This window comes from Phascolarctos cinereus, unplaced genomic scaffold, assembly GCF_003287225.1.
Source record: "Phascolarctos cinereus isolate Bilbo 61053 unplaced genomic scaffold, phaCin_HiC Scaffold_4;HRSCAF=312, whole genome shotgun sequence".
Taxonomy (NCBI): Eukaryota; Metazoa; Chordata; class Mammalia; order Diprotodontia; family Phascolarctidae; genus Phascolarctos; species Phascolarctos cinereus.
This window is the reverse complement of record NW_027555847.1, coordinates 89,093,884-89,112,895: the sequence shown is the minus strand read 5'-3', so window position 1 is coordinate 89,112,895 and position 19,012 is coordinate 89,093,884. Positions and strand designations below refer to the sequence as shown.

The 19,012-nt window shown below is 44.5% G+C and overlaps 1 protein-coding gene across 9 annotated transcripts in view; it reads right to left on the bottom strand.

The window, feature by feature from the left end:
* Nucleotides 1-18,375, bottom strand: part of SLC26A6 (solute carrier family 26 member 6) — a 31,852-nt gene extending 13,477 nt beyond the window's left edge. For 2 of the 9 annotated variants that reach the window (XM_078152400.1, XM_078152401.1), the window contains exons 1-2: nucleotides 15,822-15,970; nucleotides 15,292-15,360 (exon numbers count right to left, since the gene is read on the bottom strand). In XM_078152400.1, the coding sequence (XP_078008526.1) occupies nucleotides 15,292-15,360; nucleotides 15,822-15,844 (92 nt within the window). In that variant the 5' untranslated portion in view covers nucleotides 15,845-15,970. The other 7 variants (XR_013485871.1, XM_078152397.1, XM_020999000.2 and 4 more) reach the window with 7 other exon arrangements.
* Between the last annotated feature and the right edge of the window lie 637 nt (nucleotides 18,376-19,012).

Genomic DNA, 19,012 nt, shown 5'->3' with positions numbered 1-19,012 from the left:
AGTTAAGGATTACACTCTCATTTTAAAGGAGATGAAACTGAGGCTCTGGAAGGTAGGTGACTTTGCCAGGACAACAGATCTAACAAGTAAAGAGCTACGACGAGAATTTAGGTCTCCTGAATTCAAGACAGAGGGTCTGGGCAGCTGGTGGTAAAGGACACAGAGTGCTTGCTGGGCCCAGAGTCAGGAAGATTTGATTCAAATCAGTCTTTAGACACTTGCTAGGGCTGTGACCTTGCGCAAGTCATTTAACTTCTGCTGCCTCAGTTCCCACAAACAGATAATAATCACACCTACCTTGAAAGGTAGGTACTATTATCATCATCATACCATAAGATTACAGTCTCACAGGGGCAGGGGGAAGAGTAGTCAGTGAACAACGATCAAGCCCAACCTCGTGCACCCTCACCCAATGCTGAGCGACACCAAGAGACAGCCTCTCCTGCAGAGCCTTTAACCCAAGCCCTTTGTCCCAGGCCCTGTCAGGGGGAACTCCAGCTGACCCCAATGGTATAACCTCCAGACTTCCCTCCCAGGCACCCCACCCCCTTTTTCCTTAGCCAAGCTAAGACACGGACTTTGGCTAGGATGAAGCTTCCTTGGGAACAAAGTCCTCTAAAGACAGTAGGATAAACTGCTTCTCTGAAGCCCTGACCCACAGCCAGTCATACCCCTTCTTTCCCATTTTCTCCATGCTCAGCCGAGCCCCTCGTACCCCAACTGCTTTTTATCAGCAATGCTCCATAATCTTCTGCCCCCTAGTCCCACCTCTCAATCCTATCCCCCACACCCCAAATACCAACTCTTACCTCTCCTCAGCCACGTCCTTCAATCTTTCCCCTCTGCTCTGAAGTACAACTGTAAGCCATATACCCAGCCTTGTGCCCAGTCTTCACCTGTGTCCCAAGTGTTCTTAAAAGACCTCCATTACCCCCAGACGCTGACCACACAGAGGCTCTACCTCATCTCTAATCCAAGTGTGTGAGCTGGGGGAAAGGGGTACCCAGCCCCACTAGCAGAACCTAGACCACAGGAACCCAGTAACCTCTTCAGTGCCCAGCCCTTTAAAAGCAAGGACCCAGAGAGGAAGAACTGATCTAGCTGACGGAGAGTTGTCCGCCACTCAGGAGGCTTTCCCTACCCATACCATGGATAGGTGAGCAAAAGAACCCCCAAAGTATTGTCTCTTTCTCACCCTGAGCCTAAGTCCAAGCTCTAAGGAATGTAGGTGATGTGGAAGAGGAGCGGGGATGCCATGTCCATACGAACTGGTGCCCAAGACAGACTAGGAGAAAGTGGAGCATAGGCCCATCTCACCGGAGAAGGGGAGGTCCTGCTGGATGGTCCTGACACAGAGGGTGAGCTCAGGCTCCTGAGTACTAGGTGCACAAAGAGATTGCAAAGGCTCTGCAATCACTCCTCTCAAGAGCTAAGAGGAAGGTCCCGGGAGAGATCTTTGAATCCCTTGTCCCAACCCCTACTAGGTGAGTCATCCTCATTCTTAAAGGGCCCCTGCTATTAAGAGCCCTAGGCTCCTTGACCATGCTCCAACTCAGGTGGAAGAGGTGAGCCAAGAGAGGCTTAGATCCCTCCCTCTCTCACTCCTCCCCCATGTTAACAAATCCTTGGGACCAAATGGAGCAAACATCCATTGAGTTCCTCTATAGAAAGGAGTCTTTACCATTATTTCATCACCTTGCTTGAACTACTGCATTAACCTCCTAGTTGGTCTCCCCATCTCTAGTCTCTCCTCTCCAATCCATTCTGGACAGCCTGCCAAAGCCAGCTTCCTGACCTCATTCCTTCCACATTCAAATACCTTCAACGGCTCCCTTGTACTTACAGGATAAAACTCAAACTCCTCAGTCAGGCAGTGAAGACTTCCCAAGGGTGCCAAGTGACCTCTCCTTCTTTACTTCACACTATTTCCATCACGCTTTCTCTGCAAACTGGACTCCCCACTCCTACACACACCACTCTCCAAACCTGGAATATACTGGGGCCCCCCAGTCACCAGCCGTGCACTCAGGATCCAAGAATACACAGGCACCAAGGAGAGTCTGAATGCTCATTTCCCCCCACTCCACGATGGGGGGATGGGGAATTGTGACCCCTGCCAGGAAGCTTACCACACCTGCACGAAGGAAGAAGGGAGAGGCAGCCACAGCAACACCAGGAGCCCCCAAACCACCTGCTTGTCCCTGCTGCTCAGACTGGGAGGAATTGAGACAAGGAGAAAAGGAAAAATACAAGAAAGACTGGGGTGGGGGAGGAACGTGGGGAGCAAGGCTTCTCTGGGGGCGGAGATTTCCCAAAGGTTAAGGGCTGGCAAGGGCCTGAAGGGCTCCCTATGAGAGATACCCAGAACCTGCCAGGTCTCAACTATCAAGAACTTTATCAGGCACTGCCACTATCACTCCCTGGCTTATAATTAGCCATTTGGGATTAAGGTTCCCTAGAGAATACAAGAATGGGGGGAAGGGGAAACATCCCCTCCTGCTACATGACTCACATTAGGTGTTTAAGGGCCCAGAGACCTCTCACAGACCAAACCCAGCTGGGGGGAAAGAAGATGGAGAGTAGCCTGGGTTCTCCCCTTTAGTGTCTCCCACTGCTACTCCTCTAGCCTAATGATGAATCTTTGAGGGCCCCAGCCCGTCTCCCCACCCTCCTTTCCCATCCCCCACTGCTCAATTAAAGAGGGGAGGATAGAGGAAGGATGGAGGGGGGAGCCAGGGAGCAGAACCAGGATGGATCCCTTCTCTTGGTCTTCATCCTCCCTGTCACTGGCCGCTCTAACCTTCCTCACTCTCAGTCTCTTAGCCTCAGCTGCCAAAGTCCGGCCCACTAAAACTTCAATTCAATTAAAAAAAAATGTAGTAAGCTGCATATTAACATCCTGCATGCATTGCCTCAGAAGGAAGCAAGTTCTACTCTGGGAGGGAAATGTGTTTCATCTGTCCAAAGGTGAGGATGAGAAGAAAGTGCATCCCAGACACAGGCACCACAGGAGACAGCAGGTTAACAGTGAGGACACAGCGAACAGTCAGCTTGGCTGGAAGTTAAGAGTGAATGATTGGGGGGGATGACTAGCTCAAAGGCTGCAGCCAGTACCCAGAGGCTCTTTGCATTGTAGAGAACACAAGTTGAATCTGCATTGCTAACACTATTCTCCATCACTTTCTTAAGTCTAGAAAAGAGATAGGCACCTATGTATGTTGTTACCCAACTATGTGCTGACATTTCATGGCAAAAGGAAAGATTCAAATCAGCCTACCAGGTGGCTAAACTCTGTTATTTAACTTGTTTGAGAGGTTCAGTAATTGGGGCAAGATGATATGGGGTCTCAGGAGTTATTCCAATGGGGATATCTTCTCTGTTGTTAATCTCATCGGAGTATCCTGGTGGGGCAAGTGATCTTTAAGACAGTGGGGGCTTCCTTTTAAGATAGAATCAGTGGGCTCACCTTACTGTTGAAAAAAATACAGACTGAAGGTCTGTCTCTACACAATCCTGTGGCTGTTTCTTTAACCTCTAAGATTACTTTTTCTAGAAAAAAGATGTTCCTCCCAAACTCAACAGTTTACAAGTTTGATCCATTTCTTCTACAACTTCAGTGGGGCCATAATAACTGTTTTCAAGGATTTGAAAGCCAGTTGTGTGAAAAATGGGTGATATCTGTTCTTCTTTTCTGCTTGCCCAGAGAGCAGAAGTAGGCACAGTGTGTCCAAGTGGCAGAGAGACAGACCAGCTCAGGGAAAGCCTCCTCCAAAGTAGCCTATCCAGAAGTGAAATTACTGAATTACCCACCACTGGAAAGCTTCCCATTCATACACAGCTTTGGAATAGAAAGCTTCTGCCTTGGAGATTTTTGTGAAAGCTAAGCTACCTATAGGTAGACAGTCAGACATGCAGATGTAGACTCGGAGTGGGAGTGGCAGATAGAGCATTATTAAACGCTTACTATGAGCTTAGTTCTAGAAATACAAACACACAAGCAAACAAGACAATCTCTGCCCTCAAAGAATTTAAATTCTAACATATAAATTGAACCTGGAAGCTTGGGGAGGAAAGGCAAATGTGTGAAAGCCTGCTCTAGGAAGAAGACAGGGAAAAAACCTTACCTATCATAATCAAGGCAGCATCCAGGTTACTGGTTTCTGAGTAGAGACGACATGACAAGGAGTGGGCCAAGATGCTACTTGGAAACCTAAGATAAGGGCGTTGCATTTTATCCTAAAGACTTCAAACCCTGCATTGGAAAGATTATTTTGGCAAATATGTGAAGGATTGGAAAGAGGAGGCAGGGAACCCAGCTAGGAAATTATTACTATAGTCCAGATAAGAAGTGAATAATGGCCCAAACCAGTATGGTGGCAATGAGTGTAGAGAATGGGAAAGATGGTAGATGATACAATGAATAGAACCTGGATGGGGAAGAAGACAAAGAAATGGAAGAATCCAAGTTGGCTGAAGTTTCTAAGTGTCATCAAGAGAAACAGGAATGTCTCAGAGTCTATTTTTTTTTTTAGGCAATTGGGGTTAAGTGACTTGTCCAGGGTCACACAGCTAGTGTCGAGTATTTGGTCTGAGGTCACATTTGAACTCAAGTCCTCCTGTCTTCAGGGCCAGGGCTCTATCCACTGCGCCACCTAGCTGACCCCTCAAAGTCTATTTTTCAAGGAGCCCATTACTTGAGTATTATTTTCCACCTTCTGCTCAAAATTGCTGTTTTTTTAAATTCTCCTTCCATTTTTTTCTTCCTCCAGAGCTCTCATTTCAATTTTCATCTTTTGCTGCATGTCTTCCAGGCATTCTTGGTGGGGAAAGATAATGAGTTTCAGTTTTCGATGTGTTGAGTTAGAGACGCCAAGTGGTATATCAAGAGGGAAACATATTTTGAAACTGGTACTATCAAGCTGAAGTTCTAGAGCTCATGGCGCAGTGGAGATCAGGAAGTCAAGAAGATTCATCTTCATGAGTTCAAATCCTTGCTGGCTGTGTGACCCTGGGCAAGTCACTTAACCCTCTTTGTCTCCGTTTCTTTATTTATAAAATGACTTAGAGAAGGAAATGGCAAATTACTCCAGTATCTTTGCCAAGAAAATCCCAAATGGGATCACAGAGAGGGAGACACAACTGAAAGATGACCAAACAATATAAGCTAGCCCCAGCCTACCTTTCTAGTCTTCTTACACCTGACCCCTGATTCTCCAATCCAGTGACACTGGCCTTCTTGCTGTTCTACAACCTAGACACTTCATCTCTCAGTTCTGGGCAATTTCTCTAGCTATCCCCCACGCCTAAAATGCTTTCCCTCCTCATCTCTGCCTCCTGAATTCCCTAGCTTCCTTCAAGTCCCAGCTAAAATCCCATCTTCTTGTGGGAAAATTGGAACACTAATGCACTGTTGGTGGAGTTGTGAAATGATCCAACCATTTTGGAGAGCAATTTGGAACTATGCCCAAAGGGCTATAAAAATGTGCATACCCTTTGACCCAGCAATACCACTTCTAGGGCTATATCCCAGAGAGATCATACAAATGGGAAAAGGACCCACATGTACAAAAATATTTATAGCAGCTCTTTTTGTGGTGGCAAAGAACTGGAAATTGAGAGGATGGCTGAACAGGTTGTGGTACATGAATGTAATGGAATACTATTGTGCTATAAGAAATGATGAACAGACTAACTTCAGAAAGCGCCTGGAAAGGCTTTTATGGTCTGATGTTGAGTGAAGTGAGCAGAACCAGGAGAACGTTGTACACAGTAACAGCCACCTTGTGCAATAACTAATATTGATACACTTAACTCTTCTCAGCAATACAAGGATCTAAGACATCTTCCAATGGCCCCATGATGGAAAATGCTATCCATAACCAAAGAAAGAACTATGAAGTCTGCATGCAGATCGAAGCATCCTATTTGCTATTTTTTTTTCTTCTGTTGTGTTTTGTTTCCTCTTTCTGGTGGTTCCTCCTATTGGTTCAAATTCTTACCTACAACATCACTAATGTGAAAATATGTTTAATAGGAATATATATGTATAGCCTATATCAGATTGCACGGTGTCTTGGGGAGGGAGGTGAGGAGGGAGGGGGAGAAAAATTTAAAACTCAAAAGCTTATGGAAATGATTGTTGATAATTCAAAATAAATTAACTAAAAATTTTTAAAAAAGAAAAGAAAATCCCACCTTGTAGATGGAATTCTAGAAAGATTTCTTGGAAGTCCTTCCAATTCCTCCTAATCCTGGTACCCTCCCTCTGTTAATTATTTCTTCTTTATCCTGCATATGGCTTATTCATACATATTTGTTTGCTTGTTGCTCCCCCATTAGATTATAAGCTTCCTGAGTGCAGGACTGTCTTTTGCCTCTTTTTGCATTCCTAGAACTTCACCTTATGCATTTCACATAGTAAGAGCTTAATAGATGCTTACTGACTGACTCAACTGCAGAGGGTAAGTAGCTGGATACATAGAGGTAGGAGTCATTAGTGTAGAAATGACGTGAACCTATGGGAGCTGATGAGCTCACCAAGTGAGAGAGCACAGAAAGAAAAGAGGAGACTCAAGATAGAGTGTGGCGGGACACCTCCACTTAGGAGCCAGGAAATGGATGATCAGCCAGCAAAGGAAACAGACAAGGAGTGGTCTGACAGAATAGAGGGTAATCGGGACAGCAGCATCAAAGGAAGCCAACTTAGGAGACAGTACCTAGAGGAAGAGGATGACAAAAGTGTAACAGCCCCTGCCCTCCTTACTAGGAGACCACATGCAAATTTCTGGCACGTAGAAGCAACAGAAACAAGGTGACCTTGGTGGAGAAGGCACTAGCAGTTAGGAGGACTTCGGCTTCATACAGAAGGTGGCCCTGAACCTGAGTCTTGAAAGAAACCGGGGATTCCAAGAGTCAGAGAGGAGGAGGGCATGCATGCTAGGCACTGGTTTGGGAGGCAATAGGAGTTGTATAGAAGCCTATGCCAAAACAGGAGATGGAGAAGCCTGTGTGTTTGTAACAGCAAGGACAGTCTGGATGAATTACAGAATGCATAGAGGGAAGCAATACGTAAAGAGGTGGAAAAGCTGAATGCCAAACAGAGAAGCTTATATTTGATCCTAGAGGCAACAGGGAGCCACTGGGGTTTACCGGGCAAGAGGTGTGTGTGTGACATGGTCAGATAGATAATGAAGGGAAATTACTTTGGCAACTATGTAAAGGATGGACTGGAATGGGAAAGGGCTTGAAGCAAGGAGACCAATTAGCAAGTTGTTCTAATATTCCAGGAAGGAGGTGATGAGGGTTGGAAGTAGGACTGTGGCCATGTGACTAGAGAGAAGACATGCCAGATTATTTGGAGATACCAACGATAATATCTGGCAACTGACTTGGTATGTTTTCAAGGATCTGAAAAGTGGTTGTTTGAAAAAATGGATATTTGTTCTGTTCTTCTGCTTGCCCAGAAGGCAAAAGTGGGCATGGTGAGTCCAAGAGGCAGAGTTCAGCTTAGGCAGAGCCTCCTCCAAAGCAGACCTATACAAAAGTGAAATGCCTGTGAATTACCCACCACTGGAAAGCTTCCTGTTCAAGCACACCTTTGGATTAGAAAGCTTCCACCTCAGAGATTTCTGTGGAAACTAAGCTAGCTAGGCAGGCAGGCAGGCAGATACAGATTATTTGGAGGCAGAAACAATAATATTTTGCAATTGACTTGATCAGTGGGATGAGGGTGAGGAGCTGAGGATGACACTGAGGTTGCAAACTGAGGAAACAGAAAGGATGGTAGTATCCAACAGAAAATGGGAAGAAGTATGAGTTTTGGAGAAAATTTTTAGACATGTTGAATTTGAGATTCTTACAGGACATCCAACTTGAAGGGTCCAACAGACAGTTGGTGAACAGAGACTAGAGCTTAAAAGAGAGACTGAGGTTCAATATATCATCTGGGAGTCATCAGCATATAGATAATAATTAAAGCTATGGGAGTTGATCTGCTCCCCAAGTGAGAGAAAATAGTTACAGGAGGCCCTAGAAGAATCTTGGGGTATACCCACAATTAGGGGGCATGACATGGATGAAAATCCAGCAAAGGAGACTGAGAAAGAGGAGTCAGACAGGCAGGAAGAGAGCTACAAAAACCCAGAGTGGAGAGGTCTACCTAGGAGGAGAGGGCAGTTAACACCATTAAATGCTGCAGAGAGGTCAAGAAGACCGAAACCCTAGAAAAGGCCATTAGATTAGGCAATTAAGAGCTCACTGGTAATTTTGGAAGGAAGATTTCATGGAAGAAATGCTATCTGAGCTGGACCTTAAAGGATGCACAGGAGTTCAATAGGATTGGCAGGGGAGGAAGAGAGGGCACTCCAGGTATGTGGAATGGCATGAACAAAGACAGAGATTGGCACATCTAGGACATATTAGTGTAACAGAGAAGTCCAATTGGTCTGAGGGTAAAGGATGTGGTGGGAACACTGCAAAACAAGACTAGAAAGGTAGGGCGGCTCTGGTAGAGCCTTGAATGCCAGACCAAAGAATCTGAACTTTATCCTACAGGCAAAAGGTATCATTGAAACTTTCTGACCAGAGGAGTAATGTGTTCAGACCAGTGAATGACGAGGAAGATGCTTCTGGCAGGTTGTACAGGATGGACTGAAAGGGAAAGAAGATGGAGAGGCCAGGAAGGAGCCAATAATCAGGACAGAGTCCTGGCAAGAAGGAGCTAATGACAATAATGATAGCTTCTCTTTCTATTGCTCTTCACAACTTCCAAATTAATTTCCTTACAACACCCTTATAACAACTAAAAGATTGGAGAGGAGTGGATGGGATGGGATGGGTGGTGAGAGATGAGGGAGGTAGCGTGGTGTTTAGGAAAGCACACTGTACTTGAAGACATAAGACCTAGGCCCATTTCTTAACATTTAATAATCAACATTTAGAAGAACCATAATACTACAATATGTTGTTTATAAGAAACATCTGAAGCAGAGGGATACACACAGAGTAAAGGTAAAAGGCTGGAGCAGAATATATTATGTTTTAGCTAAAGAAAAAAAAAAGCATGGTGAGCAATCCTGATCTCATACAAAGCAAAAGCAAAAACAGATCTAATTCAAAGAAGGAAGGAAACTAAATCCTGCTAAAAGGTACCAAAGACAATGAAGTAATATCATTACTAAACATATATGCACCAAGTGGTATAGCACTCAGATTCTTAAAGGAGAAGTTAAGGAAGTTACAGGAAGAACCAGACAACAAAACTATACTAGTGGTGGGCCTCAATCTCCCCCTCCCAGAACTAGAACCACATAATAAATAAGAAAGAAGTTAAGGAGATGAATAGAATTTTAGAAAAGTTAGATATGGTTGACCTCTGGAGAAAACTGAATGGAGAGAGAAAGGAATATATCTTTTTCTAGGTGGTACATGGTACCTACACAAAAACTGACCACGTATTAGGGCATAAAAACCTCACAATCCAATGCAGAAAGGCAGAAATATTAAATGCATCCTTTTCAGATCATGATGCAATAAAAATTACATGTAATAAAGAGCCATGGACAAAGAACTGGAAATTGAGAGGATGCCCATCAATTGGGGAATGGCTGAGCAAGTTGTAGTATATGAATGTAGTGGAATACTATTGTGCTATAAGAAATGATGAACAGGCTGACTTCAGAAAAACCTGGAAAGGCTTGTATGGTCTGATGTTGAGTGAAGTGAGCAGAACCAAGAGAACATTGTACACAATAACAGCCACGTTGTGCGATGACTAATATTGATAAACTTAACCCTTCCCAGCAATACAAGGATCTAAGACATCTCCAGAGGCCTCATGATGGAAAATGATAATCACATCCAAAGAAAGAACTATGAAGTCTGCATGCAGATCGAAGCATACTATTTGCTATTTTTTTTTCTTCTGTTGAGTTTTGTTTCCTCTTTCTGGTGGTTCCTCCTATCGGTTCTAATTCTTACTCACCACATCACTAATGTGAAAATATGTTTAATAGGAATATATATGTATAGCCTATATTAAATTGTGTGCCATCTTGGGGAGGGTGGTGGGGAAGAAAGGGGAGAAAAATTTTTAACTCAAAAGCATATGGCAGTGATTGTTGATAAATCAAAATAAATTAATAAAAAAAAATTTAAAAAGAGCCACAGAAATATGGACTAAAAATTAATCAGAAACTAAATAATCTAATCCTAAAGAATGAGTGGGTCAAACATACCAAAACTTATGGGATGCAGCAAAGGTCTGTATCCCAAAGAGATCATAAAAACAGGAAAAGGACCTACATATACAAAAATATTTATAGGAGCTCTTTTTGTGGTGGCGAAGAATTGGAAATTGAGGAGATGTCCATCAATTGGGGAATGACTGAACAAGTTGTGGTGGTATATGAATGTAATCGAATACTATTGTGCTATAAGAAATGATGAGCAAGCAGACTTCAGAAAAACCTGGAAAGACTTATATGAACTGATGCTGAGTGAAACGAGCAGAACCAGGAGAACATTGTACACAGTAACAACCAAATTATGCGATGACTAACTTTGATAGACTTAGCTCTTCTCAGCAATGCAAGGATCTAAGACAACTCCAAAAGACTCATGATGGAAAATGCTATCCACATCCAGAGAAAGAACTTTGGAATCTGAATGCAGATGGAAGCATACTATTTGTTCTCCTTTTCTTTTGTTGTTTTGTTTCTTCTTTCTCATGGTTCCTCCCATTAGCTCTAATTCTTCTTTACATCATGACTAATGTGAAAATATGTTTAATATGAATGCATAAGTAGAGCCTACATCAGGTTGCATGCCATGCTGGGGGGCAGAGAGAAGAGGAAGGGGGAGAAAATTTAAAACTCAAAATCTTATGGAAGTGAATGTTGAAAACTAAAAATAAATTAATTTTAAAAAAAGAATAAGGGGCAGCTAGAGGGCGCAGTGGATAGATCCTGGATTCAGGAGGACCTGAGTTCAAATCTGGCCTCAGACACATAACACTTACTAGCTGTGTGACCCTGGGCAAGTCACTTAACCCCATTTCTACCCCAAAAAAAGAAAAAGAAAAGAAAAAAATAATGAACAATTATGAGTTGTGTGACTTTGAACAAGCCCCTTCCCCTCTTGGAAGACTCAATTTTCCCATAAGTAAAACAGGGATAATGACACTTAAACTACCTACCTCATCTGGTCATTTTGTGACCTTCAGAAATGTAAATTTTTTAGCTGTCCCATTTTTCATGACCCCATTTGGGGTTTTCTTGGCAAAGATACTGGAGTGGTTTGACATTTCCTTCTCCAACTCATCTCACACGTGATGAAACTGAGGCAAACAGGGTTAAGTGACTTGCCCAGGGTCACATAGCTGGTAAGTGTCTGAGGCTGGATTTGAACTAAAGTCTTCCTGACTTTAGACCTGGAACTCTTGCTACCTGTCCCTAAACTCTCATCCTCAAAATAAAAATGACTTAACAACTGTTTATATAGCACTTTAAAGTTTGCAATGTGATTTACAGACTTTTTCTCATTTGAACCTCAACAAAGCTCTGAAATATCACCCCCATTTTCAGACAGTAAGTGTGAAAGGCAGGATTTGAACCCAAGGCCAGTATTCTTTTCACTATGCCACATTCCCAAGTCCCCATTCTCTGTTCCCCGTCTCCTTCCACTCTGCCCCTGTGACCCCACTCTATCCTTTACCAAACTTGCCTTCACCTTAGAGCTCTTTCTCTGACACTCCTTCTATCTTTGTGTGGTCATGGAAACTTGGTCTTCTAAAGACATCTCATTCCTCATCACCTCCGTTACCACTCACTACTTTTCTCATGTTGTTCAAAACTTCTGAGACAGGAAGAGAAGTGGACATATTCCTTGCTCCCCTTCCCCGGTCCCACAACTATCATTCCCAGACCCCACCCCCACTCTGCTACGGGCACTTAGGAAGCTGTGGTCTTTTGAAGTTCATTCCATGCAGATCACTCTTCTCCCATCCCTGACACTGCCATCTACTGAACTCCAAGTCACTTTCCAAACATCCCCAAGTAGTCTTTGGCCTCTAGTTCACAGATTCCTCTTCTCCTGCCGCTCTCTTCAGAGACTTCAATATCTACTTTGAAGACCCTTCTAACTCCCTGTGCTCTCCCTCCTTGGCTCCTCTGACATCCACTCTACATCAGACACCAAGGGAAATGGCCCTACTTCAGATCTCACCAGCGCCATGTTCAATTTCCATGAACCTTCCACTCCGACATTCTCCTCTCCAATCAAAGCCTCCTGTCCTTCCACTTCTCCTAATGCCTCGCTCCTCCCAAATTTATTCTTTCTTTTCCCCAAAACCTCTAGTCCCTCACTCCTTCCCTGTTCTCCTAGCCCATCACTCCTGATGTGACTCCACACTCTTCTCTTCAGCTCTCACCCTCTAATTAGCCATTTCTACAAGACACTGCCCTCTACTCTTGAATGCTTTGCCCCTTGTCTGGTATTTTTGCCACTCATGCTTTGCTAATCCTTAATCCTGAGTTACTCCCACCATCTGTTCCTTCCATGGGGCTGAATTCTATAAGAGAAAATCACTAAGCTTTGCAAACAGGATCTACCACAAACTTTTTTTTAATGTCTTTTTTTTATTCTTTTGAGTTATCCACAATCACTTCCATAAGCTTTTTGAGTTTTAAATTTTTCTCCCCCTCCCTCTCCAAGATAGCATGCAATCTGTTACAGGCTCTACATAACACATTCCTATTAAATACATTTTCACAACCCACAAACTTCTGAACTTATCATAAACAGAGCCTCGCTGCTGCACGGCAATCTTTTTTATTTTTCCCTGATTGTCTTTTTTATCATACCCTCTGGCATCTGACACTAATAACTAATTATCCTTTGCTCTTAGATACTCTCTCACATCTGGATCTTTGTGATACTGCTCTCTCTTGGCTCTCCTCCACTTGGTTCTTACCACTCCCCAGTCTCCTTTGCTGAATCATGTCCATGTCATACCCCTGTGTGTGTACACTAAGATTTCCATAGAAGGTACTACTCTGAACCTTTTCTTCTCTCAAGATTCTTCCAGTGCTGTCAAATTCAAATAAAAACAGAATCCTGCAGCCTCATTTTCACTTAGAAAACCACAAGTTAACATTATCTATGTTGCACTGTATTTTTATTTATTTTGTTAAACACTCTGAGCTTTGGTAGGTCATGAGTTTGACACTTAGACATAAACTACCAATCACCCACACACACACTGGAGGACTTTGCCCCCTTTCACTGAAAATATAGAACCCATACATTACTAACCTCTTCTCCCCTATTCTACACCTTAAAAACCCTCTCTCTCTCTCTCTCTCTCTCTCTCTGTGCCCCTCTCTCTCTCCTCAGCTCCAATCTCTGAGAAGACTGGTGCACAGGCTCTGGAGTCAAACAACTTAGGTTTGGATTTTGCCTCAGGTAATTTCCTTCCTAAATGACCTTGTAGATAGAACACCGGGCTTTATGAAGTCTTGAGTTCGAATCCGGCCTCGGACACTAGCTAGGCAAGTATTTAACCTCTGTCTGCCTCAGTTTCCTCTAACAGCACCTACCTCACAGGGTCGTTGTGAGGATCAAATGAAATCTAAGCATAGTGGAATAGTGTCTGGCACACAGCAGGCACTTAATAAATGCTTGTTCCCTTCCCTCCCCCCCACCTTAAACTCTTCTCTGTGCCTCAATTTCCTCATCTCTAAAACGAGGAGACTGCATTAGATGATCTCTAAGGCCCCTTTCTAGATCTAAAGAACCTAGGATCTTTACCAAACCCAGCCTCTCAACTGATCAATCAATCAGCAAGAATTTATTATGTACCCACAATATGTCTGGCACCGGGCTAGACTCTGTGTATGATTTCATTTCTTCTCATTTTCTGTCTCAACCATTTCCTCTTGAGACTTCAATATTCCTTATCCACTGGCTCCTTCCCTGACATCTACAAATTCACCCATTTTCCCAGATCCTTAAAAAAAAAGTTCATCTGACCCTGCCATCTCTTTGTTATCCCTTTGTGAAGGCCAGCCCCCACACCTAGAATGCACCCCATTCTAAATGCCTTCTCTAACAAGCCCTAGTTTTCTGCAAGGCTCAGGTGCAATATCCTATGTGAATGAAGTCTTTCCTGAGCCCCCAACCCTTAGCATTTTCTCCTACTTCTGATTACTTTCTATTAACTCATCTGTGGCTATGTCGTGCCCCTTCTCCCCAAATGTAAGCTCCTTGTGGGCAAGAACTGTTTACTTTTTGTCTGTGTATCTGCAACATCTAGCACAGTGCCTTGCACACAGTAGATACTTAGTAAAGAATGACGTTTCCAAAAATTGAACACATTCCTCGAGCCCGCAGTGCTCTCTCCTCTCCTGAGCCTCTTGAGTCTTTAGTCTATGGCTCGGCATCAGTCCTTAACTGATTGTTCTTTGATCTTGTTAAGAGCTCTGTCATCAAGACAGGACCCCAGGGAAAGAAAAAGAAACTAGGTGGGCATAGCTCAGTGACCACATGCTGATGATTCTGTTTAAAATTACTTGGTGGTTTATAGCACCATACAGCTGGGGAGGAAAGAGCTGAGACTCCCAACGAACAACATGGAAACAGACTCTGGAGGAGCCCAAGAATAAATCAATGATGAACCAAAGGTCCATCAAAGATGGGCCCAGAGACAGGTGAGGACAAAATCACAGAATTATCGAGTCCAACTTGTTCCCTGAGGAGGAAGCCCCTATTACCTACATCTGGCCTCTGCCTGTGGATCTCAAGTGACAGGGAACCTACCACCTACTGAGGCAGCCCAGTCCACTCTGGGATAAAAGAAATGTGCTTCTCTGAAGCCTCCTCCCTCTGATCCTAACTGTCCTCCAAGGCCAAGCAGAGCAGGTCTAATCCCCCTTCCATGGGACAAAGCTTCAAATTCACATTTATTCAAGTCTCACGACATATGTGAAAAGCACTACGCCAAGGGCTGGGGGTTAGGAAGGTGATCCTGGGGGGTGGGGGAGGGGGCAAAGGTAATCCAAGGCAGAGGGCAGAGCCTTAGGTGAGGCACAAGGAGGGAGGAGGAGGGGACTCACCCTCCTGTGTCTCCTCAAGGAGACTCCATCAGCATGGGGTCCTAGAAGCACAGCAGCCCCTGTTCTCTTGTCTCTGTCCCTCTCCACCCTGCAACAAGGTTCCCCCACCTCTGACAATCCACACAAGCCTGAACATCTCTAGACCTGTTTTGGACCTGCCTCAAACATGAGAAACACCAACCCAGACAACAGACTTGGGGGGAGGCGAAGAGAACCATAGGAAACACTCGAGGGAGGAGTTCGGGAAAGCCTGGAAAAAAATCAAAATCAAATAAAAAAAAATTTTCAGTGCGGTCAAAGGTCAGGTTTAAGGTCAAAGCTCGAATAGGGAAACCACCACCCCGAGAAGTGGGCTGGGATCAAAGGTTTGGATGGGGATCCGATAAGTAGGCGGGGGTCAAAGGTCAGGCCAGGGTCTGAAACTAGGGCTATCAAGGTTGGACGTCAGAGGTCAAAAATACAGAGTTAGGTTGGGATCGGCTGGGGTCAGAGATCTGATAACTAGTTCTGGGGAGAAGAGTAAGAAGCGACTGGGGAGGATTCTAAGTGGGGGAGGGAGAGGCATTTGCCGGCTCGGGGGTCAAAGTTCAAGTTTAGGGTGACCCGGGCTCGTGGGTGAGAAGCCAAGTCACGTTGGAGTCGGAGCCGGAAAGATCAGTCCAGTCGGACCCGCAGGGCCAGGGCTGCACCGGCGCCGCAGGTACCACTCACCCGGGCGGCTCCAGCGGCCCCATGGCAAGGCGGAGTCCGAGTCCAAAGTTCAGAGTGGCCTCCCGCGTTCGACCCGGCTTTGATTCACTTGGGCTCCTTGCCGGCCACGGAGGAGGCGGGATACGACGGTGTGCCGTGCGCCCTCCCAACGGCCAATCAGCGCACCGTACGGTAGGATGTCTACGAATCAGAGCTCAGGTCTAGGGCGGATGCCGTGACGCAACGGGGAAGGCGGGGCTGACAAGAAGGAGCTTTAACTCCTTCCTCTCCAGAGACCCTCTTTCGTTAAAGGCGAGGGGCTGAGAGGGAGGTCAGGAGCCCAGGCAGTGACCGCCCGCATTTGTCCCTCCCAGAGACCCGTAGCGGCGGGACGCCTGTGGTCCTGTCACGTGCTCCCTACCACAGCACGCTTTTGCCTTAGGGTTGCCACCCACATCCGCGGCTTCTTCTCAGACCCTGGTCTGAGGGTCCTTAAAGTAGATACCTGTGGACTTGATTTTTTTTTATTAATTTATTTTAATTTATCAACAATCACTTCCATAAGCTTTTGAGTTGAAAATTTTTCTCCCCCTTCCTCCCCACCTCCCTTCCCAAGACGGCGCGCAATCTAATATAGGCGCTACATACACATTCCTATTAAACATATTTTCACATTAATCATGTTGTAAGGAAGAATTAGAACCAATAGGAGGAACCATAAGAAAGAGAAAACAAAACGAAAGAGAAGAAAAAAATAGCAAGTAGTATGCTTTGATTTGCATTCAAACTCCATAGTTCTTTCTCTGGATGTGAATAACATTTTCCATCATGAGACCTTAGGAGATGTCTTAGATCCTTGCAGTGCTGAGAAGAGCCAAGTCTATCAACATTAGTCATCGCACAACGTGGTTGTTACTGTGTACAACAATGGTTCTGCTCCCTTCACTCAAGCATCTGTGTGGGACTTCATTTTTAAAAATATTTTAACAACCATATTTCCATATATATTGGTTTTCTTTGTAATTCTATGCACTTTATGGATTTGGAAACATTAATGTGAGCTAGGGTTACCTCAGGCTATATTCCACTCAATGGCTTTTCCTCTTCTACTCTCCCTATCTCCCTTTGAAAATCTAAGGAAGCCCTAGTATATTTCCCAACTTTGATCTTATCCAGACCCCATTCAAACCTCTTCCTTCCAGGTCCTTTCATTATCTATTCCCTTTGTTCAACCTGCCAGACACTCCAATCAGAATTCTCCCTAAACTCACCTCAGCTTCAGGCTCTTTCTCCCAGCCCCTTCTCCAAACACCCAAAATTATTTGAATGTATATAAGATGCACCCTAGCTTCCATATAAATGCTGAGATTTTTCTCATGCCTGCTTGTCCTTATGGGCATCACTAATGTTCAGATTCCTTAGGAGTCTGGCCTGTCTCTGGCTGAAAGAAGATTTGGGTCGAATTCTTTCAGGCAGGACCCACCACATGTCGTGATCTCGGGGTCTCAGCACCCCTAAACCTCTAGACCTCATCAGATAGAGTGCCCGATCTGAAGCATGGACGATTCATCTTCCTCGGTTCAAATCCTACCTCAAATACTTATTCACTGCATGATACTGGGCAAGTCATTTATCCCTGTTTGCCTCAGTTTTCTTATCTGTAAAATGAGCTGGAGAAGGAAATGGCAGAACCATTCCAGTATCTTTGCCGAGAAGACCCCACATGGGGTCATAAAGAGTCAACACAACTGAGGTGCCCAAACAATAATAAGAACCCTTTCTCTAAATCAATTACCTAGGAAAAAGAGTCAGTATTTTTGCCTAGTTCTCCCAACATACCTCCATAACAACCCAGACAAATGTGCCAGATCAGATTCTGATCAGGAAAACCAAGAGGAAAGTCACAGTGAGTCATTTTATCTTCCCAACAGCTTGGGAAGACAGCCAGAGAGCAATGGGGGCAGACCAGGACCCCAGTAGTAGCAGTGGCGGCAGCAGGGCTGGAAACATTGCTGTACTCAGAACTGAAAAGGAATTGAAAACTCCAGAGCGGGAAGCACTGGGACTGAAAGAAATGGAAAAGGATACCTAAACTAGTACTCAGAGCAGGAAAGGGTTTATGTGTAATTAGAAAAAATAAAATATGTAACAAAAAAAAAATACAAGAATGAGGCTGGAAAATGAGGGGGAAAGTAAAGAATTTGGCCATAAAGAGCTAGTAAGATGACAGGGAAGCTCAAGACACAAATACATAAGACAATGATTTGAAAACATCTACAAGAAAAATGTAGATTGGGCTCAAGCCAACATCAGTTATCCAGAAATGTCTGGAAAGAGAGACCTGGGAAAGGGATTCCATAAGAGTGCCTCCCTTATGCCCAGCTTTCAGTCTGATTAATCACCCACCCCTTTTGTTCCCCTTCAGAGCACAAAACAGGACCCCTTGCCCCTCCACCTTCCCCCCCTCAACTCTATAACTACACATACCTACCAATGATTAGAAATATGTAGGTCTTCCCCAGGAATCCGTCTCTCTGGGAGTCCAAGACGGAGCAAATGACTGAGGAACTCGGAAAGGAAAAGCCACCAATGGAAACACTCTGCGTGGAGCTCTGAGTTCTGGTCCAGACTGTCATTGGTCAGCTGGATGACCTTGGAAAATGTCCTTTTCAGACTCTGGCTGTTGGAACATAGAAAGAGGCTAGGCTAGGAATGTAGCTTAGCTGGTACCTAAGGCTGTTGCAGAGATAATTGCCCCTGGGTTGTTTGACTTGTGCCTGGGCTTTCCTCTACTCACTAATCTGCTTGGAAGAAGAGAATGAGGGTTGGAAAAAACAGGAATTTCCAATTCCAACAGGAAATTCCAAGCTCTGGTAATTTGGTAATTACTGGGTTTACCATGAAAATTGTGAAATATATGAATTGCTCACTATTAACTAGGATAAGGAACCTTGATGAAAGCTTCAAGTCCTGGGAAGAAAAGTTCAAAGAGTTTTTTGCTACAGCTCAGCAGTTTCTGTCTGAGGTTATCCTGCCAGGAAGGTGAAAGGCCTCAGTAGCCAATACTGAGGGAACAAAACAGGAGAGGCATTCTGCTGGCTCTGGGGCAAAAGTCCTACCTTTTCTAAAAGAGCCAGAGAAAAGCCTCCCCTTTAAGCTTTAAACTAATAAAGTAGGACAGTGCCCACTCGCCCTGTGAAAAAAATAATGGA